Raw genomic sequence first — 25,529 nt, 5'->3', positions numbered from 1 at the left:
GATACAATACCTCACTCAAAGAAAAATAAACAATTTTCCTTATAATAATAATATCATCACAACAGTTTATTTTATTTTCTATGCCCTCATGTTAGGCGGGGGCATGCACAATAAGAAATACGTAGAAAAAGACAGGCAACAATAAAGCTTTGAATACACAAATCTAATGCACAACAATTCACATACATTCATCTAAACAATATCACCTCTGTTATCATTGTGATGCTGCAGTGCGTTTCCACTACTCATAGCTACAGAAGAAGATCTTTTGTTATTTTTATATATTCATATGTGACTGATAAAACACTGTTTAATACTGTGACCGAGCAGAGTGTTGCACCTGATCTCCACCACTCCAGTGATATCATCCAGTTTTGATGATTCATGGTTTCTTAGGTTTGGCTTTAGGGACCACTGTAACAGTGGTGGACACAGATGTGGCTCCTAGCAGGTTGTGGGCGGTGCAGGTGTATGTTCCCTGGTCTATGTCCCTCACCTCTTCCACCAGGAGGACAGACTGAGACTGCTGTCGAGCCGCGCCTCCGCCGACTGGAGTGACGCTCTCCTGTGTGTTCAGAGGCCTCCCGATCTGCAACCAGTACAGGCGCTCAGTGCAGTTTACATTAAACACAGCATGGGATAAAGGGACCCCTTTATAATAAGTTAATATCTTAATAAATCATTTATAGATGGTTATAGGCCTGGATGCTCTGCAGTCCATAGGTTAGTTGCCTCTTAACTAATAACAGACTAGCTAAAAAGACATGGTAAAATGAACACAGATCCTTCACTTACTTTGTCTCACAACCAACCTCAAATGTGTAGGTTAGTAGTACTTTAGTAAGTATGCCATATTGTCCTTGAGTGTCTGACCTGCTGTCCTGGGTATTCCCAGTTGAACTCTACGAGCACGTCCTGTTCCCCCGCCACAGAGCAGCTGACACGCAGATCCCCCCCCACAGTCACCGAGCCTGACGAGGCCTGGATCACTGGAGCAGGAGGAGCCATGGGGTCTGATGGCAAATTTTTCAGAATTTCAGTGACTATTTAAGTGATAAGTAAGCAAAGAAATAATTGAACAGTGACTTGCATTAGTCAGCATAATGAAACTTTATCTGGGACCAGCAAATTTTTGCGTGGAGTTTGCATGTTATGCCTGTTTAGTCTGGTTTTGTCCTGCAGTCTTAAAAATGCACATAGATATGGAGGTCTACAATGCCCTCCTCGAGCAGTAACAAGAGTGCTAATACATATATTCACTTCTAGTGCTCCAATTAACAAGAATGTCTGAGGAACATTTGCTGCTGAAAGTTTGCTGTTGAAATGTTTAAAAAGTTAAAATACTGAAATAGCAAAGCTGAAGATGTTGAATTATCCGTTCAACTTCTTCAGCTTTGCTATCTAATCTAAGTGCTGAATGAAATTGAAGTATCAATTGAAGTGTAAGCGCTGAGTGGAGTTGAATGCTGAAATGAAGATGCAGAAAAGAGTTGAAATGTCAGTGGAAGTGTAAAAAAAATCAGTTGAAGTGAAAGTCTTGAGATAAATGATTGCCAGTTCAAATGTATCAACTGATGTCGGCGTGAAGTGAAGGGAAAACACTGAAAGCAGGTGAAGTAAATTGAGAATGGGCAGTGGAGGTTGTGGGAGTCAGAGGACCTGGAGAAAATACTTTTTTTTGTTGTTCAAAATGTGAAGATCGGAGACCTGAAAGAGTTCGTCAGTCGATGTGGAAGGTTTGAAAGGATTTGAGATGTCAGTTGGTTGTTTTGACCAGTCAACAGTCAAAACCCCAAAGTACGTAAAGTATAAAAAAAAAAAAAGAACATTTGTCAGGCCTGTGCTGATTTGTCTACTTGTACATAGCATTTCTCTGGCCTCCTGTCTTATGCATGCTGGGAGACGCTTTGTCCCCGATCAGTAATAGGCGACTGATTAATTTGCGATTAAAGGAAAGGATGACTTAGTGGCAGCACTCACAGTTAACATAGATGAGCATGTACTTGGTGGAGCTCTGCCTCAGGTTGCCCAGGCTGGCGACACAGTACAAAGCTCCAGCATGATAAGGCCGGGGTCGATGAATGGTGAAGCCCCTCTTGACGTTAAAAGAGATCTCAGTCCCGTCCACCGCCACCTCCGCTGGTGGAAACTCGCGGTGCAGAGTCACTTTAGCCTCAGGCGACGTCACCTGGCAGGGGAGGAGCGTCGGCCAGTTGGTTCTCAGCTGAATCACCTCGTAGTAATCAGACGACGGAACAAATAGCTCCTGTGGGTCTGATTGGTACAGTGAGAAGATATGGCAAGACTGACGATAAGATAACGTGAGTATGAAAAAAGGCTTCTGAGAAGTGCACGTGTAAGCATCAATAAAGTTGATTCACTGCACCGGGAAAAAGAACGAAGACTTTTACAGCTTTGTCATACTCCTTCCTGCAGTCTGTGTCTTCACAGTACATAGGGTAACAGCTGTATTCCCCTGTGTCCGCACCAGTAGTGTTGACTAATGTCAGAAGGCCATAGCGCTCATGTTGCACAGTCCTGCACAGCCAAAACAGGAAACAGCCAAAGAACACACTGACTCTTCAACAGATTGTATGATTCTATATTTAGAAGAATACATTGTACATCAAGCATAAGATGTATCGACAGCTTATAGAGCTTACCTGAGCCTTCCGTCATCATCCTCCTCCAGGTACGTGGGGAAGCTCCACTGCACAGGTTTGCCCCTGCACCTCAGCTCCAGAGTGTCTCCTGTCTGCACACTTATAGTTTCTCCCACCTTCTTAAACTTCCCTTTGTTAAACACCTGTATGTGTCAGATATAACATCACACAGTTATTCACTGATGCAGTCATTGTTCTGTGCTTAATGAATGTTCCTTGAGCAAGCTTCTTGTGTCCTAGATGAAATACCTGTGTGAGGAAGGTCCGTGCAGATGTAGCTTTGATTTTGGGTTTGGCTGTTACAGCTCTGGGCCCTTTATTTGTTGATTTCCCAACTTTGGGTTTGCTTGGCTTGGGCTTCCTCCCTGGAGTAGTCCTCTGTTCTTGGGCGTCTTTTTGACAATGAGCTACACAGCATAAAGAGCACATGATGTATTAATAGTTCAGAAGATGCAGGCAAATATTTGGCGATATGAATTGACTAATAAGTAGTTAATAACCAAGAAAAAGTTGGCCATGGTATCATGGTAAGCAGCATCCTGCTTTAAGCCAACAGAAATGTCCCCTCTTTAGTGATTCTAGGAACACATATTCACAGAACTGCTCAGCAAGTGAATAAAGTCACTTACCTAACTCGAAGATTACGGCACAAAAAAGGAGAGCGCTAAGCACAAGCCTCCCCTTTGATCCAGACAAGTTCGCCAAAGGCATGATTGATCAGTGGAATAAAATTAAAGGCTGTGCATTGTTAGTTCATGCAGTTGAACACAGAGAACGTACTGCAGAAACCAGAGAGAAGAGGAGGAGGGCAGAGCCTGCAAAGTGAGCGGTCAGCTGTTTACCAGAATCACACAAATTCCTCCTCCTGAGAGTGGCATTAGTACCCCAAATTCCTTCTGACTGGCTCAATGGAGGCTTTCAAGCCTGTCCGGACCAATCAGGGTCCAGAGACAGAAGCCCCTCCCTGTGGAATCACACAGCCTGTTTGCTTAGCTGCTGGAGTGGAAGTGTCTAGCCCTCCGAAACACACCATGCAGCCCAGACGAAGACTGTTTGGCAAGGGTATTAAAAAGCATTTGGCACCCAATAAACCTTTTGTACTACATTCACTGATTGTCTTTGCAGTGGTAAAACAAATCACAGGCTTGGCCAGCTTTAGACCCATATAAAATGTACAAAATCACACATACATGTTTTTTGATCAACTTATTTTATAAGTTGAGATTCATCATTTTTACATCTATTTAGCTTTTGCTTTTAATGTGTTGGTATGTTTGGTGTAATGCATAATTATTTATATTTTATCATGAAAATCCCTCAACTTAAATCAATAACCTGCAGCACAGATTGTAATGCCCTCTGAGAAGAACATAAAATAAAAATTGAAATATTGATAATATTTTTATACTCAATAATTCTCATCTGTGAAAGTTTCTAAACAGGAAAATAAATTCAGGTTTTGTACATTTGATTAAATCCATAGCATGCTGAGTGAGAAGCAGTGAGAACAACGTAAACCCTTCCTTTTCAGTGACTAGCTAAGCCACCATCTTGACCACGACACACAGGTAAGCTTCTGTGAAAGGTCCTTTTGTTCTCAGTGAAGTGTGGTTAGTGAGCCGGCTCTGGTGCTCTATTAAAGATTACGAGTGGAACTGGACTTTTTATTAACATACCCTGCAGAAAATGAACTCCACATTGTAGTCGTCTTAAAAACTGGATTCTTTCTTTTTAATTTAGGAATACATTTTCAATATATAATTATAAAACACATACAGTTTCCGTATATACACTTTGAACAATTAATAAAGTGAAACTTTAAACAGGCTAAGAGCAAAGAAATGTGACATTTCACAAGATTTTCTGTATCTACATTGTACTTTTGTACAGTCTTACTCCATATTTTGATAGGTAAAAAACAATTCTCTTGTTATTCATAATCATAATTACAATTGCATAAAATTTAAATACATTTCTACATTTCACAATTGATATGAAAAGTGTAAAGTTGTTATTTAAATGTAATAAAATAGAAATGAACAAGGCTCTAGGCCTTTTTTCTTTATAAACACAGGTGTCCAGGACACAGCTCTGACATTGATAGAGGCAACATATACAGGTCATAAAATATGTCAGGCATCAGTTTGAGGTTGGCATTGAGAATATTTGGAATATTTTAGATATACTACAAACTACATCATAATGTGGAATAAAGTTAACAAGTCGGCCCACTTGTCTGCATTTCAACACTAAGCACCTGTTCCACTCTCAGATGTTTGACGCCGCAGGAACAGATAAGCAACGGTCGGTGCATGTAAAACAGTAGTTACACACTTGCAGTTCCTCAGTGTAACATCTCGATCTATTTCTCTCCGCTCCAGCAGAGCTCAGAACTTTTCTTCTTTAACGATGTCCTTGTCTACTTTGTCGCTGACGGTTTTAATCTGTATCTGGTTGGCCATGAGACGCTTCCTCTGAACACTGTAACGGACACCGTAGCCAAAATAGATCAGTAACCCTGGAGAGAGAAGAGGGGGGGGGGGGTTATTACATTTCAGCAACTAACTCGATAAAAGCCCTGCAAACCTTTCAAGCAGAAATATGTTCTTACCCACTAGCATCCAAATAGCATATCGCACCCATGTTTCCCCACCTAACTGGACCATTAGGTAGACGTTGATGAACGTACTAAGTAACGGCAGAGCAGGGAGTAAGGGCACCTGTGAATAGACAATAGAAGATGTGAAAGGATTTTCTTGTTGATGTTTATGAGAACATACACACAAAATGTGGCTCTACTTTCTCAGAAACACCAATAAAACATTCTCACCATGAAAGATGCCTTGGTGCTGTTTTGTGGGTGCCTCCAGATGAGGAACGTGATGAGCAGCACAATGAAGGCGAGGATGCAGACAACCGCCAGACTCCATGCTTCCATACGGGACAGAGCATCCATGGCTTGACTCAGGGTGACACACAGTGCGACTATAAATGCAACTGCAGGAAAAGAAAAGATGTATGAAAGAAATTAGTGGTCAACAAATGGTACTAGAGTGCTTAAATGTCCCATGACATGCTGCTTTTTGGATGCTTTTATATAGGCCTCAGTGGTCCCCAAATACTGTATCTGAAGTCTCTTTCCCGAAATTCAGCCTTGGTGCAGAATTACAGCTACTAGAGCCAGTCCCACAAGTAGCTTTCCTTATGACGTGCCATTTCTGTGTCTGTAGCTATTGAGGAGGAGACGGGGGGGGTGGAAAGCCATGATGTCTCTCTCTCATGGGTGGGCCAAATTCTCTGGGCGGGCAAAGCAGAGAAAGGGGAGGTAATCTTGCTCCTTATGACCTCATAAGGAGCAAGATTCCAGATCGGCCCATCTGAGCTTTCATTTTCTCAAAGGCAGAGCAGGATACCCGGGGCTCGGTTTACACCTATCGCCATTTCTAGCCACTGGGGGACCATAGGCAGGCTGGGGGAACTCATATTAATGTTAAAAAAACTCATAAAGTGAAATTTTCATGCCATGGGACCTTTAAGAAATAAAAAGCCACAAGTGCTTCAGTTATGTTTGCCTTGCGTACCAGTGATTATAGTCATTGTTGTGACTGTTCTTGAGGTGGATGAATTGGGAGATGACGGAGGATTCAGGAAGCCAAACTTGGTGTTTGTTTCTCTGCTCTGTAGGTCTGTGTCTTTAGATGGACCTTCTTGGTACCTTGATTGAGAAAAAAAAATGTGTCACATACATTGAGTTTTGCACAGCATTCTAGGTAAAGCACAGTGGGAGAAGAAACATGAAATCAATATACCTCAGTATTAAGATGCATATGGCCACGAGTGTGTAAGCAAACAGAGTGCCGATGGACATCATTTCCACCAAGGCTTCCAGGTCAAACAGTAGAGCCATGATGGCTAAAGATGACAACCACGGGAATACGGAGTTACTTTAAGTCCATAAACCTCAACACATGTACATAGAAGCTGATGAACAGCTGGAACATCTGTACCTGACACAGTTCCAGACGATATTGTAGCTATAGCAGGACTGCCCTTTGAGGTGACTTTGGTCAGGGGTTGGAAAAGCAGGCCGTCTCTTGCCATGGCGAAGAGCACACGAGGCATTGGGAACATTGAACCCAGCAGGCTGGAGAAACAAAACGCAAACAGGGTCAGTCAAGGTCCAGTATACGTTCTCTTTAATGTAGAATAACAGATTTTTTCCCCTTCAACATTTCTATGCAGATTTGTTAATCCTACCCCAAAATGTCTTTGTTGGCATTCTGTCTCAATGACATGACGACGTTTAGGAAAGTGTTTGCTAATGTAAGGTTATATAAGGCCCTACCCTTTCCTGATTAATGAATGGTTCCTATTAAAGAAAAGTCAACTTGTTTGACCCAATACAGTGACCTTAATGCCAAACTGATATTTGTGATTGGAAAGACAAAAAAGTCCAGGGTGCTCAGGAAGTTCAGTCAGATGTTTGAAGGTGCTCTTTGGGGTCAGGAATTCAATAAAGTGTAGAAAAAAAGGAAAATCCGTAGCGTGGGTTGCTTCTCCCTATGTCTTTTAAATGTTCTATTATGAAATAGCCAGTAAAATAAAGACTTTTTAAAGTGCCCATATTATGAAAAAAATCACTTTTTCTGGGATTTGGGGTGTTCTTTTGTGTCTCTGGTGCTTCCACACACATACAAACTTTGAAAAAAATCCATCCATGCTGTTTTGAGTGAGATACGGTTTCTGAATGTGTCCTGCCTTCAGTCTCCTAGTGAGCTGTTCAAAATTGGCTCGGACTGTGACGTCACAGTCCGAAATGAGCTGGCTAACCACAACCGTTAGCTCGTGCTAACGCTAGCATGCTACGTCGTTCTCAATAGCAAAGCACTGCTACAACACACACAAGTTCACCATAATCTACAAAAGAACTACTTACATGTGTGCCCTCATTTAGAAGTCTCCCAGCTAATCCTGCCTTGTAACTGACCAAAGTTGGAGAAACAGGCTATCTTTTACTGTCTCTTAGCTAGCTGACATGCTCTACAGCTGAGCTACTGAGCATGTGCGAGTGCAATCAAAGATAGTACAGAAGAAGAAGATGAAAAGAGGTCTCACTCTGTAGCTAAAACAGAAACCAGGTGAAAAGAGGATCTGCAGCAGTGAGAGAGAGCTGTGCAGTACAACAAAAATATGGTGTTTTTTGAAAATTAAACCATGTAAACCTCTTCTGGTACAATCTTAAAATACAGTTATGAACCTGAAAATGAGCATAATATGGGCGCTTTAAATTATTTTTAAGAAGATTGCCTTGTATTTTACTTTTTTTCTACACTTAATTGATATTTGTGATTATTCACTCTTTTTTATCATATATCTCTTGTCTTGTTTCACCCTGTGTGACGACCCCTCCATTCCACTAGGTGTGTCTGTTTGGCTGGCTGCTCTCTGTCTTGTAGGAGCCACACCTGGGCCCAGTGTGGTCGGACATAAAAGCTTACCACCTTTCCATAGAGTGTTCTCTCTTCCCTCGCAGCAGCTGTATTTTTGGGTTTAATTGTTACAGACATTTCCACACACCATGTGAGTTATGATTGATTACTTTTGATTCTTTGTTGCAGCATGGGAACTGGGTTGCGACACCTTGTCAGACAAGGAAACAAAAGTTGTGGCCGCTACGCTGGTGCTGCACGCTCCAATTGTTAGAAACAAATGCTACAGCCGTTGCCAACAGAATCTTTTGTTGGTGTCAGTCTAATCTGAGAAAACAGTAAAAACTCCGCCCATGACAGAGTTGGTTTTAAATCTACTGGGTGACAGCATATGTATAGTTTATCAGTTTAGAGTTAACAAACATTTTTCATTGAACTCACAAACTTTCTTTTATATTCTGTCAGACCCATTTTATAAGAATCATAGCTGACCATATTAGTCTTGGGCTACGCTAAGTTAGCAATCAATTGACCTGGTGCACACCATGTAGCAGCCTTGAATGCTTTTCAGATTATGTGTGAAGTTGATTTTCTGGGTAAATAGTGCTGCAGAGCACACTTTTGATACTTTGAGTACATTGTAGTAGAGTATTACAGTAAGATTTTTTTTTTTAAATGGAGTCAGTTGATGTTCCACTGAAATGCATGGAATTAACAGCATTGGCTTTGTATTAGTTTCATTAAAGGAGTGATAGAATGCAAAACTGATACTTTGTCATGGTTGAATAATGACAGTTTAGTGGGTAACTAGGACATACATAGAACCTCTAAATCCCATTGACACCTCTTTTCTCTGCAAGTCTCACAATTTGAAATTGCCTCTGAAAACGGGCAAATCTCAACAAGCCGCCTAGTTGACGTCAACTCGGCGGCTCCTCCTCATTTGGCTCTAGTCTCTCTCTTTGTCACGCCCCAACATTTACATAGGCTACACAACTGACCTGAGATAAATTAGTCTTCTGAATCTAGGTCGTGCAGATCTCAGAAATTGTATACATTGTTCATCTGCTATTTTACCATTCAATTCACTTCTGAGACTTTTTTATGTGAGAAATCAACAATGTAGAGGTCAAATATGGGCCATTTTACAAAAATGTATGTCTAATTGCAAATTTTGTCCAACTGTCTGTCGGAGTTCAGCGGCCGGTGCTGCCTGTGTTGCTGCCTCGCCGCCTGGCCTGCCTTCCTTCACAGACCCCGGCCTGCTGTGAGCTCGATTGAGCTCCGTCAAGGCTGGCAGCCCACGGCACTTCATACCTGCGCAAAGTCACCGTTTTTTGGGTGAATGACTACCAAACGCCGCTGCCCTGACAGAGCTCCAGGGCCTGCAGTTCCCCTCTTCCTAATGCCTGGTGTGTGTGTGAGTGAGAGTGCGGTCAGCGGGCTTGTTACCCCAGCATTCTCTTACCACAGATTCCACTTAATCTTAAAATGTGTGTAATTATAATGTGTTGAGTTATTTAAACAAACGATCGGTGAAATAAACGCCGCTTGTCCGCGAGTCTCATTGATAGAGCCTGCGGCTGGATGTAGCTCTATCAATGAGGGCTAGCTAGCCTCCTCTTAGAATTCCTCTGAAATTCACAAATATTCATTAACTTGAAATTGGACACCGTTGTTACCTTTATAAGACATTTAGTTAGATGTTGTATAAGTGGCGTGACAAAATTCCAACTGTAAATTAACTCGAATTATGCCGAAAATGAAGCTAACTAGCCATGATTTGTAGCTACACATAGCTAGGATTGAAGGGACAGTCGCAGCTAACGAAACATCTAGTCTTCATAAATATTCATTAACTTGAAATCGGACACTGTTGTTAGCTTTATAAGACATTTAGTTAGATGTTGTATAAGTGGCGTGACGAAATACAAACTGTAAATATACTCGAATTACGCCGAAAATGAAGCTACTATCCGTGATTTGTAGCTACACAGTTAGGATTGAAGGGACAGTCGCAGCTAACGAAACACCTAGTCTTCACAAACATTAACTTGAAATCGGACACTGTTGTTAGCTTTATAAGACATTTAGGTAGATGTTGTATAAGTGGCGTGACGTGTGTAACATGTGGTAAGAGATTGCTGGTGTAATAAGCTCGCTGACCGCGCTCTCACTCTCACTCTCACACAACGGGCCATTTAGCTAGCAGGAAGAGAGGAGATGCAGGCCCTGGAGCTCTGTCAGGGCAGCGGCGTAATTTGTCCATGCTGTGGGCTGCCAGCCGTGACGGAGCTCCAAGTAGTGTAATGGCAAAATTGCACTTAAGCATAATTCCTTATATTTTTATGTTTTATTTCTACTTTAATTCATCCACGAATGCTGAAAGAGTCTATCACATTTTCCACATGTAGATTTTGATTCTAACTTTGTGAGACATCCAGTCTGGAACATTATGTGAGCACTGTTTGCCTGAACCGATGAAGGTACAAGGTCACCCTAGAAACTATCTCTGGTTTTCCCATGCCAGTTAAGATGTAACTGGGGGGTGAAAGTCGTACAGGGAGGAGGAGGTGAGATGTCTCCGAGATGTCTCTTGTGTTTTTTCTGATTGTCTTCATGTGTATCAGATTGCCTGTAAAAACTGTAGCGTCCATAATCCATAATCCAAGTGCGTGTGTGCTGTCACTCTGAAGATGCATAAAAGTCTGGTGTTCTGTTCACTCATTTGAGAGACTGACTCCACACTGGGCTGCGGCCTTTTGTGAAATCATGTTTCTGCAATCATGCTCCTATTTTGCAAAATATATCTTTTTTAATAAAATACAAAAACCCAACTTGGTTTTAGTCTCAGACTGTCTTATTTGTTTCAATTTACTAAACTCTGAAATTTCCCCCCCTGCTGCAAAGGAAACTTCCACCACAGTACCTCATAGCAGGCCGGGGTCTGTGAAGGAAGGCGAGGCAGCACCGGCGGCTGAACTCCGACACACAGTCTTACCAAATTTGCAATTAGCCATCAATTTTCGTAAAACGGCCCATATTTGAGCTTTATATTGTTGATTTCTCGCTTAAAAAAGTCTCAGAAGTGAATTTAATAACGAAATAGCCCGACAAACAATGTATAACTTTGCAGTGTCTGAAATATGAGGCCTGCTGTCGAGTATCCAATGTGTTTCTATGTAGTTTGCTCAAACCAATCAGCGCGTAGCTCATTCTGAATATTCATGAGCATACCATATTTGGAAGAAAAGCTCTTGTTCCAAATAGAGCCATATTCACAGGGTAGTTAAGAGCCTAATAAAATATCATTTGGGCAATTTTCAGCCCAACCAATGTTACATACCCTATTAGGAGACCTTAAGGAACAGTGTAAAATACCCTATATAATCATTCTATCACCCCTTTAAGCAAAATCAGTGGCAGGTTTTTGCTTTTTTTGCTGATTGGAAAGTCATTAGTTTTGCAGGTATTGAAGGCATACTATGTAACTTTTCCCTCTTCGGTCCCCCTACAGGTTGTCTTATTGGAACTACAGCCGCGTGAGCTGTAGTTCCAATGAGACCTGTAGGGGGCCCGAAGAGGGAAAAGTTACATAGTATGTCTTTAAAGGCAGGGTTGGTAACTATTTTCAATATACACTTTTTTATATCTTGTTTGAAATGGTCTTTACACCCCGACAGCAATAAATAACTTATGGGCTTTGAAAAAGGAGCAAAAAAGACATCTGTAGATGCTCTAAGAAGGCCCACTAATCACTGCCTTGCGGTAAGTGCGCCTACCAATCACTGCATCGCGGTCTCGCTTGGAAAGAACCAATGACGTGCCTCCTTGCCATGTTGTGCATACTCGACCCCTTTCTCCGCTCTGCTCTGAAGCAGCGACGCGGCGGTGTTCGGGCACGTCTGTGTGTGTGTGTGTGTGTGTGTGTGTGTGTGTGTGTGTGTGTGTGTGTGAGGGTCGGAGCCCCGAGGGCAGGAGGAGGGATTAGACGGAGCCCCGAGGAGACGCTACTTTCAAATCTTGCTAGCTTTTCAACATTACCAACCCTGGCGTTAAGTCTTAAACCAAAGTATTGGATAAATTGAAATTTTGATCCGATGAGAATTCATCCTGAATGGAAAATAACGTTTATCACATTTTATGGCAATCTATTCTATCTAGTTACGTAGACCTTTCGCTCAAAACCACAAATGTCCGAAAGAATCAGGCGATTAACGAAGTCATTACGATACGTCGTCTGCTCACCACGAATGTCTCTACTAAAGTTAATGGCAATCCATCCCATAGTTGTTGAGATATTTCAGTCTGGACCAAGGTGTTGAAACGACCAAATGACCCTGCTGCTATGCAAAGACTTTGAAAGAGTCATACATGCATTTATTACATCTCGATAAGACTACTATAACTCTTTATGTGTTGGATTGGATCAGTCATCCCTTCGTTGGTTTCAGTTAGTCCAGAACGCAGCAGCTCGACTTTTAACCGGGACCAAAAAGCGTGACAACATTACACCTGTTTGGCCACGCTCCAATGGCTTCCTGTCTGTTTCAGAATTGATTTTAAAATTGTATTGCTTGTTTTTAAGATTTTAAATGGGTTGTTGCCTTCTTATGTCGGAGCTTTTACATGTCCACACACATTTCAAAGCACTGAGGTCTTCCGATCAGATGCTCCTCGATATGCCGAGATCCAAGTTAAAAAACAAAGGTGACCGAGCATGTAAGAACAGCTCAGACCATTGAAACATTCAAGTCCTTGCTGACACACTACTATTAATTGGCTTTCAATTCAAGTTGAGCTTTGACACCTTGTCCTTTTCTTTTTTCCCTACTATTGGTTATTTTGTATGTGTATTGTTTGTGTATATTCAACTGCCGCTAGCATGGCTAAAAGTTAAATATCTTTAGCCCACAGGTTTTCTCCAATGACAGTCACATCCCATGACCACAACTGTACTACCAGTGGTTTCTTACCTGGTGGACAGGGCACACAGTGATCCCACAGCCACAACATATTTGGCAGGACCCCAGCCGATGTAATCAAAGGCCACTGGCAGGGGGCTTTTTTTATTGAGCAAGTAGTAGGGCATCATCAGGGTGAGAGCAGCAGAGACCGCAAAGTAGGCCAGGAAACAGATAAGTAGTGAAGCCACAATGCCCAGAGGGATGGCCTTCTGGGGGTTCTTCACCTCCTCACCTATGATGAAAAAAAAAAAAAGTCAGTGACACTTTTAATGATATTCCTCTTTCAGCTGTTTGGGGTTACATGAACTAAGAGAGGAATATCCCACAAATGTGACAAAACCTGTAATAATTTGATAACCAGCTTTGAGACTGTCATGTACATAGCAGTTTGACAAACACAATTCAAAGGTCCACTTATTGGAAAATGTCCAGTACCCGGTTACATAAAACCACTTTGAATACGGCTGCCCTTATATTTTCATCTATGGATCCCTTAGAAAGAAATGAGTTGCGTAAAATCACCATAAGGATTTCCTTAGGATGTTGTAAGGGAAAAAATAGCCTTTTGATCTTAAGTGTTTGCCCCAATGCTTAAGGTCCTTAGTAACTATTTTCCTGAGAATTTTTTTAAGGGACCCATACCAGTTTCTTAAAAGTGAAAGAAAATTGTGAAACATAAGACAATTGCTGAATTTATGGTTACTGAAGAGGTGGAAGAGATCAACACGCATTTTGCATTTTACAGGAAAAACCCACTGGAGACTGAACGATGCGCCACTTATTCTAGAGAATAGATTTTACCATCAGTCTATCTTCAAAATTTCTACAAAATTTGAACCAGACCTTAAGTTAAATTTACTTTGGATTATGTGCTTGTGCCTACCATAATTTTGGAGTAGAACAACATTCTCATTTTCAGTTCAGTTATAGCTAGCCAACACCTACATTAACGCTGTCAAGTAACATAAAAGGATGATGATGTAAGTGAAGCTAAACCATGGTAACTGAAGCGCACATGTGCTGTATTAGGACAGTAAAGCCTTTAAGCTGAGTTTGGTAAATATTTAGCATAAGGGACAAACTCAGGTTTGGAATTTAAGGCAATTGATGCAACTGGCACTTTTAGCCACATCTCATTAAAAAAGCTGATTGGGTAACATTTTACTGTGTTACTGTCAAATAATGATTGATTGATTGATTGATTGATAACCGTCATCCGATGGAATTTGTATCATAGATGGTTCAGTTGTTATCAGGTCACATGATAACAGCTGAACCATCTCCGAGATAAGTGAGCAAACTCCATCAGATGATGGCCCCAAGATATGGATCAAAGCTCTAGAAAAGGAATCGTAAAATCTTTACAGTTGTATAATATTTCAGCAACAATACAGCAGACCTGTTGAAATCTGTTGCTACACTGCAACGTTTGGCACACATTTCTGCTTTGTCACTGTACATACAGTATTACAATGAGACAGTTGTATTTAATCTTTGACCCTATTACCTGTTGTAGCGATGCAGTCAAATCCAACAAAAGCGTAGAAACATGTTGCAGCTCCGGCCACCGTTCCGCTTAAGCCATAAGGAAAAAATCCACCCACTCCATACACACTTGTCACATTGGCAGTAGAGCTCAAGTTTCTGCAGTGGGGAGAGAGCATTATTTTGTGTTTATTTACAGTGAGATAACCAGAGGCCCGTTCCAGAAAGCAGATGCCCGTTCCAGAAAGCAGGTTTAGTGAAAAGTTGCTTAACCCTGAGATGAGGGAAACTCAGAGTTTTCCGTTCCAGAAAGAGAGGTAACTTAACCTCAGAGTCAGTTACTATGGTAACTGAGCCTGTGAACCTAACCTGGTCGGGAGCAAGTTTTCTTCAAGAAACCTCGAGTTTCTCTCAGTCTCTCAGAGGGAGGAGACTGAGGGAGGAGACTGAGAGAAACAGGGGAAAAAAAATCGAGTTTCTCTCATTCTCCTCCCTCTGAGAGGAATTCATTTCCTCATTCATTCATTCAGTCTGTATCAGGCGCATTTTAATGCAGTTTGTTATCTGCATGAATAAAAAGACGTAGCCTATTGGTTTATGTTAGGCAGACTATAAAACGTGTCATGTCCTTTTGTTGACGATCCCATTGATGAAAAGCTGTATTAATTCACAGAGAGTTTACGTGGATATTGAGTCCCGACTATAGATGTATTTTCATTTCCACATAACCGATTTGAGAGGTATTTTTTTTATCACAGTCCTTTAGATATGTAGATACCTTATCTGTCCTCATATCACTAACATCAGCCATCGTGGACAGGCTTTAACCAAGCAGATTCTTTGTGTCCATTACGGTTTTTGCAAACGGCAGTTTTCTTTATAACAGTAGCGGATTATACTGTAGCCTAATAGTAAAGCCACTGTAGAGCCGTCAGAAAAGTGTGACTCGCTCTGAAACTTTTTTAAACGTCTATGTAGTGTTCCCTGGACACAAACCAGTGAGAGCCATAAAAAAGAAATAAATGATTATACATTAGCTATAGTTCTGTTAATGATCATGGTGCTGCAGCCTCAGAATGGGATTGGTATAGTTTACTGTTTCGCCCACAGGATTGCACCTGAATGAAATTATAATACAATTCCAGTTTTCAACAGTAATATTATAAGTTTACTGTGATTAAATATGAAATTAATACACTGTTAATGCGTACGCATTGACTCAAGCAGCAATTTTCTCCCACACAAATTCTCTTTTGCAGCATCAGCCCATTGACATAGCCGCTGTCTTGCTTTTTTAACGAAATGCATGTTCAAACTCGCTGTTTGTGCGCATGAGTATTTCCGCCGACCCGTTTGTTTGTGGTTGTTACCATGGTGAATCGTAGAATCATGGCTCCATTCATACTGCCTTTTTTGCACGCGCGTAACCCTGAGTGAACCTACTCCGAGTTGATTGAACCAACTCATATCAGCTGTTCTGGAACCGAAAACTCTGAGTTTCCCATCTCAGGGTAAATCAACTCAGACATCAGGGTTAGACTCAGAGTTTGTTAAACCTCCTACCTGGAACGGACCCCTGGTTTAGTGAAAACTCTGAGTTGGTTAACCCTGAGATGAGGGAAACTCAGAGTTTTCCGTTCCAGAAAGAGAGGTAACTTAACCTCAGAGTCAGTTACTATGGTAACTGAACCTGTGAACCTAACCTGGTCGGGAGCAGGTTTTCTTCAAGAAACCTCGAGTTTCTCTCAGTCTCCTCCTCTCAGAGGGAGGACCGCAGAAAACAGGGAAAAAACTTGAGTTTCTCTCATTCTCCTCCCTCTGAGAGGAATTAATTTCCTCATTCATTCATTCAGTCTGTATCAGGCGCATTTTAATGCAGTTTGTTATCTGCATGAATAAAAAGACGTAGCCTATTGGTTTATGTTAGGCAGACTATAAAACGTGTCATGTCCTTTTGTTGACGATCCCATTGATGAAAAAGCTGTATTAATTCACAGAGAGTTTATGTGGATATTGAGTCCCGACTGTAGATGTATTTTCATTTCCACATAACCGATTTGAGAGGTATTTTTTTTATCACAGTCCTTTAGATATGTAGGGGAGCGCGGGGCACAAAGTAACGCGGGGTTAAATGTAACACGGGTTTTTTAGGTGGTTGCACAGGGTAGAACTGGATGTCAAAGAACTTGTGGATGTGCTTCAGGGTGTCAGTACCCGATCCGTTCCACCTGCACAATCCGTTCTGCGCGTAATAGATAACGATGCCATGACGTGACGCGCAGATGATAATGCTCGCGTTCATGCCACCTCGAAATAACAGGCACCGCCCACTGGTTACCGTTGTTTTCTGCAGCTAGATTCAGTCTAAAATAACGTTAAGTTAAACTTAATGGGAAAAGCAAGCTACAGCTAAATTAAGACATTACAGTAATAACAATAAAGACAAGTATTGAGTGATTGTATTTTAAATGAGAACAAGTAAAGTAGAACTTACGTAACAGCTGTTATATATGTTAACGTTTATTTTCAAGTTTTATTTTGAGGGTCTTTTAAAGTTTACATGCTGTCTCAGCTAGCGGTTAGCCGAATTAGCTGTTAGCTAAACTAACGTTAGCTTAACTGTGGAGGCTAACGGCAGACCGCTGCAATCAGCTAGCGGTTAGCCAAATTAACCGTTAGCTAAACTAACGTTAGCTTCTTCGGTGGAGGCTAACGGCGAACGCTATAATCACCTAGCGGTCCGCCGAATTAACCGTTAGCTAAACTAACGTTAGCTTCCGGGGAGGCTAACGGCAGACCCGCTATAATCACCTAGCGGTCGCCCGTATTAGCTATTAGCTAACTAGCGTTAGCTGGAGGCTAAGCGTGTGAACATCTTGCGCATGCGCCAAACGGATCGTGCAGGTGGAAGCGGTGCTGTTATTCCAAGGTGGTGGTGGAATGAACGCAGCATTATCATCTCCGCCTGTCAATTACCGATCCGTTCCACCTGCACGAATTCTGCGCGTATGTGCAAGATGACACGTATGCCATGACGTAGGCCAGATGATAATGCTGCGTTCATTCCACCACCACCTTGGAATAACGGCACCGCTTCCACCTGCACGATCCGTTCTGCGCTCGCGCCAAGATGTTCACACGCTAGCCTCCAGCTAACGTTAGTTAGCTAATAGCTAATTCGGCAGACCGCTAGGTGATTATAGCGGTAGCTAACGGTTAATTCGCGGACCGCTAGGTGATTATAGCGGTCTGCCGTTAGCCTCCCCGGAAGCTAACGTTAGTTTAGCTAACGGTTAATTCGGGGACCGCTTAGGTGATTATAGCGGTCTGCTGTTAGCCTCCACCCGGGAAGCTAACGTTAGTTTAGCTAACGGCTAATTTGGCTAACCGCTAGCTGATTGCAGCGGTCTGCCGTTAGCTTCCACAGTTAAGCTAACGTTAGTTTAGCTAACAGCTAATTCGGCTAACCGCTAGCTGAGACAGCATGTAAACTTTAAAAGACCCTCAAAATAAAACTTGAAAATAAACGTTAACAAAAACCGCCGCTTGCTATTCGTCAGTTCTATACTTGTGCTCATTTAAAATACAATCACTTAATACTTGTCTTTATTGTTATTACTGTAATGTCTTAATTTAGCTGTAGCCTGCTTTTCCCATTAAGTTTGACCTAACGTTATTTTAGACTGCAGAAACAACGTAACCAGTGGGGCGGTGCCTGTTATTTCGAGGTGGCATGAACGCAGCATTATCATCTGCGCCTACGTCATGGCATACGTGTCATCTTGCACATGCGCAGAACGGATTGTGCAGGTGGAACGGATCGGGTACTGACACAGGGCATGTAGGGGCATCGCCATTAGACGTGTTCCAGACAATTTGGAATTCTGTTTTCTTCCGTTGTCTCCGAGAGAGAGAAGAAATTGTGTTTTGGCGTCATAAAAGTATTTTTTTTGGTGAGAAGTATTTCTCGATTTCTAAAGAGTGTGTGAAAGTCTGTGTATCTAATCTTATATTGCCTTGATCACCGTCCTCTTGGCTAAAACATCGTGCCATTATAAAAGATGTGACCATCGCTTAGCGAGTGCTAGCCAGTCCTGAGGTAAACGCATCACAGCGGGGCTAGTTGTAACGCGGTGTTACAACTAAGCCGCACCTATAATTATATGCAATTTCTAATTCACAAAGTCTTCAATTTGCATTAATGTTTCAAAACCAATATTTTGAAAGTATTTAAGTACTGCGTGAACAACTAAGTATTGCATTTCTTTTGTCCACAGAATGAGAATTTTTTTTATTATTATTTTTTACATTTTGTTTTTTTTATTTTTATTATTTTTTAATAGATCCATAAATTAAACTATTATATTATGCAGAGTTTAGTAAAAACGTGTTTTATACAGTTTTATTAGGTGTATAGCACAATGCTATGGAATTATTTGTGTTAAATCCAACTTTTTAACAAGTGTTACAACTAACCCTCTATCTTTTACAACTAACCCCGCATATGGGGCAGGTTGTAACATTTCACCTATCGCCACTCTCGGGGGAATTGTTCAAGAACGGTAGGTCCTACAAACAAACTTTCAGTGCACCTTTGTAGCAGAGATATGTATGTTGCTTGTATAAAAATATGGGCAGTAAAACTCGAATGGTTTGAGAAATATTAAGCCAAAACCAAAAAGTGTTACTTTGTGCCCCGCGCTCCCCTAGATACCTTATCTGTCCTCATATCACTAACATCAGCCATCGTGGACAGGCTTTAACCAAGCAGATTCTTTGTGTCCATTACGGCAGTTTTCTTTATAACAGTAGCGGATTATACTGTAGCCTAATAGTAAAGCCACTGTAGAGCCTTCAGAAAAGTGTGACTCGCTCTGAAACGTTTTTTAAACGTCTATGTAAGGTTCCCTGGACACAAACCAGTGAGAGTCATAAAAAAGAAATAAATGATTATACATTAGCTATAGTTCTGTTAATGATCATGGTGCTGCAGCCTCAGAATGGGATTAGTATAGTTTACTGTTTCGCCCACAGGATTGCACCTGAATGAAATTATAATACAATTCCAGTTTTCACAAGTAATATTATAAGTTTACTGTGATTAAATATGAAATTAATACACTGTTAATGCGTACGCATTGACTCAAGCAGCAATTTTCTCCCACACAAATTCTCTTTTGCAGCATCAGCCCATTGACATAGCCGCTGTCTTGCTTTTTTAACGAAATGCATGTTCAAACTCGCTGTTTGTGCGCACGAGTATTTCCGCCGACCCGTTTGTTTGTGGTTGTTACCATGGTGAATCGTAGAATCATGGCTCCATTCATACTGCCTTTTTTGCACGCGCGTAACCCTGAGTGAACCTACTCCGAGTTGATTGAACCAACTCATATCAGCTGTTCTGGAACCGAAAACTCTGAGTTTCCCATCTCAGGGTAAATCAACTCAGACATCAGGGTTAGACTCAGAGTTTGTTAAACCTCCTACCTGGAACGGACCCTGGTTTAGTGAAAACTCTGAGTTGGTTAACCCTGAGATGAGGGAAACTCAGAGTTTTCCGTTCCAGAAAGAGAGGTAACTTAACCTCAGAGTCAGTTACTATGGTAACTGAACCTGTGAACCTAACCTGGTCGGGAGCAGGTTTTCTTCAAGAAAGTTTCCCATCTCAGGGTAAATCAACTCAGACATCAGGGTTAGACTCAGAGTTTGTTAAACCTCCTACCTGGAACGGACCCCTGGAGAACAATGCTACTGCACACACCCAAACACAGACAGGCTTATATTGCTCTTTAACCTTACTGGAGTTCTGCTGTGGCATTTATCAGAGCCTCTTCACTGATTCTCCAGTTGGAAATGTCCCCCTTGATAAATCCAGAGATGGCCACAAACAGCAGCACCACGATATTGACTGCTGTGAAGATCTTGTTGATTGTTGTTGACTCTTTCACTCCAAATGCCAGCACACCTTAATGGGAAACATGGTGAATGTTATTTTTGTTTGTATGCATTACTGCCGCCAGCAAAACGACACCAATTTCATCATTTTTACCTGACAGTATCATGACGAGAGCAGCAGCAAAGACATCTGGGTAAGGTGCCAGGCCAGGGAGGCCCATGGCTGCGTGTTCCTCTAAGTATTTGGATATGTGGCCCCCTATAAGGTCATCAAATGTCCCACTCCATGCCAGGGCAACACTAGATGTCCCTGAGCAGATAGTGGGAGAAAGATGCAATAAATTAATTTAGCCTCAATTTAACTGTAGTCATAAACCGAAAATACCAATTGTAATAGTTCCTCTCTGCGTCTTTTACACTTCATGACTCAGTTATTTCAAGCCATAATGCTGGTTTATGGCCATAAAAATATTAAGAAAAGCCTGTGGAACATGTGAAAGGTCACAGAGTGTTTAAGAGTCTCATGTTGATGGTTGATCATTTATGGGTTCTTAGTGAGCCAAACATGTTTCATAAGAGGGAAATATCTGTTTAGGAGAGGAAAAATCACAAATTTGAGCCAGAAATTAATAGAAAGACAGAGATTCAATTCAAAAATCTGTTATTTTCTATACATTGTTGGCAACCTTTTCAAAACAACTATTATAAGAGGAGAAAAAACCTACATCACTGAATAATATACATGATCATATATTGTAATTGATAATGTATGAAACAAATCCTGTGTATCACACTTGCCTATGATGTAGGAGAGTAATAGATTCCAGCCAGTGATAAAAGCCAGCAGCTCTCCAACAGTCACATAGCTGTAGAGGTATGCTGAGCCTGTTTTGGGAACCCGCGAGCCAAACTCTGCATAGCACAGCCCTGCGAATATGGATGCCATGGCGGCGATGAAGAAGGAGATGATGATGCTGGGTCCAGCAGTGTCTCTGGCCACCTCTCCGGAGAGGACGTAGACCCCGGCCCCCAGGGTGCTGCCCACACCAAGGGCCACCAGGTCCAGAGTGGTCAGACATCGGTTAAACGTGGACTGCTCCCCATCTGGCTCCAGGGGCTTCCTCCGAGACAGGCTCACCAGAAAGGACTTCACCACACCGCACGGCATGCTTCTATGGGTTTGAATCAGGATGGAAAGATGTGGGAATGATAAAGGAACAGGCAGGTGGGAGTGCAGTTTGATGTTGTGGAGAAAGAGGGAGGAGAGAGGAAAGGGGGAGAAAGGTCAGTAAATAATTGTCAGGTCAGCCTCACAGTAGAACATTTCCTCTTCAAAGAAACATTATCATGTCTATTGTTAATGTAACATTGTCAAAAGGAACTATTTATTAAGGCATCAAAGAAGACCAGTAACTATAGAGACTTCAGCATATTCCATTTTTTTATTAAAGCTTAATTGGGATTACATGATAAAATGTAACTCAAATGCTCAATTAATATTTTACTGAATTCATATTAATGTGTAAACCCTGTGTTTAGGCGAGTCAATTACGTTAATAGGATCTGTCATTCCTCTAAATCATATTATTCTTTTATATAAGCCCTTCTTTATCACCCCCCTGATATGATAGTGCTGATGTCTGGAGTTTTCATTGCCGCCCACACTACAAAAGCACCGCCCCTTTTACTCAACCTTCAATTACTTACACAATTACTTCCTTGAACATTTCTTGCATATGTTCTTCCCCTGGCAATAAAAAAATTCTAATTTGCAAAGAGTGTTCTCACCTCACCAGAGCAGTATCATAGATACTCAGAGATAATCCCTCTCCATGTTTACATTACCTGTGTTGACATGCTTGTTTTGTATGAAAAAAAAGTCTTCTTTTTTATTAATTTTCTTTACTTATTATATATGATTACACCTGCTGGACACTTTGTAAAAAGCTGCTTTTATTACTGTTTTTAAGCATCTAAACCAGAAGTAATTTGGTTATTCAACCTATGTTTACAATATCTGACGCAAAATAAATGAAGATAAGGAAAAGAACAAACCTCTAAGAAAATGAAACAGGGACAGTGTTATGGTTGTCTGTTGTGTTTCTTGTTCTTTTTTTAAAGTATGAATCTTTTTGCGTGTTCTTTTTTGCTTCTCGTGCTTGTAATGTAAGAGAGAGCATTGTGGCTTTGTTAATCTTTTCATGATTATGCTTTCAAGATAATCAAAAGGCATTAAGGTACACATTCGTCTATGACTTTGGATTTTGTCCTTCGCAAACAAGAACCAATAAAAAAAAAAAAAAAACGTCTGAATGCGGCCACACTGAGTAAAACTTGGTCAAAATTTCCAGTTTCTGGCACTCATCAATAAAACATGGTTATTTAATATAGATGTATGCAGTGTTATTGCTTTTCAGACGGTAGGCCACGTCATTGCCCACAAAACTACACTGTATGTTCTCAAAGTGTGTTTATATGCACGTGTTGCTTAGAAACAGCCTGTGACCGTATCACTGAATTTACTGCTTATACGAGCCGTGTCCCCATCTCTACCTGGAGGTGTGAGCCGGCCAGACTAACGGCCCTGAGAGTTAATGAAACAGAGGAGGACAAAGCAGCTTTCATGGCTTATGCATGCAGCAGGCAGGCTACACACTTACTCTTTGAAAGGTAGCTTTCGCCTTCTCATCGCCCATCAGGGGATTTCAGATCACCTAATCCCTCCTGGCATCCACTTCAGCAGGCAGGAAGTGAGTAGGAAAGAAGCCTGTGTGGACGGTCAAAGTACCTTATGACCAAACTTAAAACTCAGGCTTCCTATCTGCAGATCTCACAGGTTGAGATACGGTTTCCAGAAGGACAATGTGATAATGCTTAACTAAATAACATCTACTACGCACGTGATGTGCAGCTTTATGATCAGAAGGTTGATGTGGACCTCAGTGAAGCTCAGTTAATGATCATCAATGTGTTATTTATGGCTGTCTACTGTGCATTTAAAAGATACAGTGTTACAGACAAATATTGCAAATATTGCAGTCCAGCATTCAAATTCACAGAAGTTAAAGCAGAAGTCAGGGATTTAAATCTGACTGGTCACTTTATTCAGTAGATACACAAGTTGTTTACCTTGTCTTCAGTCCCACGAGGAGTGACTGGTGACTGTGTGGTGAAAACAGCGCAGTGAAGCAAAAATATCCGTGCTGTTGACTTGGATGAAGGAAACATGATTTTTTACTGCGATATATACAAGACTGGCCTGCGTGACCCTCCCACTCAATGGAATTACTTACAAAGTAGCCTTTCTCACTCGCGTCCAGTTTGGATCATAATGTGCTCATTATTGCATGGAAGGCACAGGGTGAGAATTGTGAACAGCAAATCCCATTCAGAATGTCAAAAATGCTTTTGTGCTCACTTCATTTGTTGTTTTGTTTTCACTAGTTTTATTACATTTTTTTTATTATTCATGAATTTGGGGTGATGGATAAATAGATATTGTTATTGACATAATTAACAACTGTTAGTTTGGGTAAACATATCTAAAAGGAGAAGAAAAGACAAAATAGATTGTGAAATCACGGGTGTGAAATGAATCATAAAATATTTATTTTATTTAAAAAGTTTAAATACATAATACACACATTTCCTGTACATTATAACAACCTTATGAACCTTATTTAGTGTCCCGATGTTATTGAGTCCAATTGTTGTCTGTACTAGATTGCATTTGGGCTGGCAAGTTGTTCCAGCTCTGTCTGAGTTACGGTCAGGTTCTCATGTAATGCATTTTCAAAGCAGAAGAGGTCAGTATACAACAATAACTGGTGCCTTCCACCTCCGTCTGTGTTTACCTTATATGGGCCCCTCTCCCTCTGAACACCGGCAGAGACAAATTTAAAGAAGCTCCAGGATAATATGATATGAAAAAATAAAGGAAAGCAAGTCAGAAACAACCATATTTCCTGATAGGCTGTGTACAACAGGACCTGTTCAAGTAAAGGCATGAATGAAAAAGTGTCATCATGTTTATAGTAAGCTGAGGTCAGGTGGTGTCAGGAAATAAAATAGTAACAACAAAGCCAATGACACTGAGATTGACTTCCAGTCAGGATGAAACATACTGAGCCATGCTTCTGCTATGTGTGCCACTGGACTGTCTGTAAGCCTGTGGGCTTCCTGGGAGTCACCTCTCCTCTCTCAGCATCTCTTTTGCCAAACTCCATACAATTCTTACCAATAATTAAAGCAGTAGATACAGAAATCTCTGCATAAAACATAACATAAGCTACACACACATATAAGACATACACTGTCTGGGTATCTTACATATCTTTTTAACGACAGATCATTTGTATGGCAGCAGGTCCTAAAACTATTTGGTCCTTAAAAATCATTATGTTTATACTGAGATTGGGAAATTGGCTCATATTATAAATAATCTAAAAAATAAACACTACACTATTCTGCAGATTGTTCAACTTGTGTGTGTGCTATTATTGTTTTGTAGGCTACTGTAATACGGCCCCACAGCTTGCTCAAAATGGCATTTTCTGTTTAAATACATGTTAAATCTGGTGGCTAGAAATACAAATCATTTCTGATGCCATATTGGCTACATAAAACAAGTGTGTATCAACGTCTGTGCCCCATAACCACTGAGAGTTAAACTGTACTATTTGTTTCACGTTATCATTTTCTGTAGTCCACAATGCTGACATGGCCTCTCTCACCTGATTCCCCCCTCCTCCCGGTGTCTCTCTACCCCTCTTACTGGAACAGACGCCTGACAGGACAGAAATAGAGCAGGCAAGCTCTCCGCTCCCCCCCTGTTAAAATCACATTTGAACTCTGCAGTCATGAGACAAAGTTCAGAAATTCCGACAAACGAGTTTAAAGTGAAAACTGTCTTGTTCCAAGCACAACAGGAAGGTTTGCGTGTTACCGACGCTTGACGTATTTAAATAGCTTTTAAGTGTTTTTAAAAAAAAAGAGGTACACGTTTTGCAGCAAAATAAATAGGAGAATGCGGAAAAAAGATGTGCGTAAAATTGCACAGCCTCCGTGCGTTCAGTTATAGGTCTGGATGT

General features: G+C 41.2%; 2 protein-coding genes across 3 annotated transcripts; both read right to left on the bottom strand.

Annotated features, from left to right (window-relative positions):
* Window positions 1–39: 39 nt before the first annotated feature.
* On the bottom strand, window positions 40–3,545 carry LOC120567474 (platelet-derived growth factor receptor-like protein). Its single transcript, XM_039814452.1, has 7 exons — window positions 3,293–3,545; window positions 2,913–3,070; window positions 2,664–2,806; window positions 2,387–2,538; window positions 1,981–2,274; window positions 874–1,013; window positions 40–589 (listed from the first exon to the last, which is right to left on the bottom strand). The coding sequence occupies exons 1-7, from the start codon at window positions 3,372–3,374 to the stop codon at window positions 383–385; spliced, it is 1,176 nt and encodes a 391-aa protein (XP_039670386.1). The 5' UTR covers window positions 3,375–3,545; the 3' UTR covers window positions 40–382.
* An 851-nt stretch (window positions 3,546–4,396) lies between these two features.
* LOC120566295 (cationic amino acid transporter 2-like) lies at window positions 4,397–23,726 on the bottom strand. 2 transcript variants are annotated; one of them, XM_039812644.1, is made up of 13 exons: window positions 23,569–23,723; window positions 23,100–23,206; window positions 21,238–21,611; window positions 20,594–20,749; window positions 20,344–20,509; window positions 14,567–14,703; window positions 13,069–13,291; window positions 6,671–6,807; window positions 6,473–6,575; window positions 6,245–6,378; window positions 5,494–5,660; window positions 5,275–5,383; window positions 4,397–5,181 (listed from the first exon to the last, which is right to left on the bottom strand). In XM_039812644.1, the coding sequence occupies exons 2-13, from the start codon at window positions 23,126–23,128 to the stop codon at window positions 5,051–5,053; spliced, it is 1,866 nt and encodes a 621-aa protein (XP_039668578.1). In that variant the 5' UTR covers window positions 23,129–23,206; window positions 23,569–23,723; the 3' UTR covers window positions 4,397–5,050. The 2 variants fall into 2 exon arrangements, with proteins under 2 accessions (XP_039668578.1, XP_039668579.1); XM_039812645.1 differs by lacking the exon at window positions 23,100–23,206 and having other exon boundaries at window positions 5,051–5,181; window positions 23,569–23,726.
* Window positions 23,727–25,529: the final 1,803 nt, after the last annotated feature.

Source organism: Perca fluviatilis, chromosome 10, assembly GCF_010015445.1.
Source record: "Perca fluviatilis chromosome 10, GENO_Pfluv_1.0, whole genome shotgun sequence".
In the NCBI taxonomy this organism is placed as follows: Eukaryota; Metazoa; Chordata; class Actinopteri; order Perciformes; family Percidae; genus Perca; species Perca fluviatilis.
Note: the sequence above shows the minus strand (reverse complement) of the source record. Positions and strands in the feature narration are given on the sequence as shown.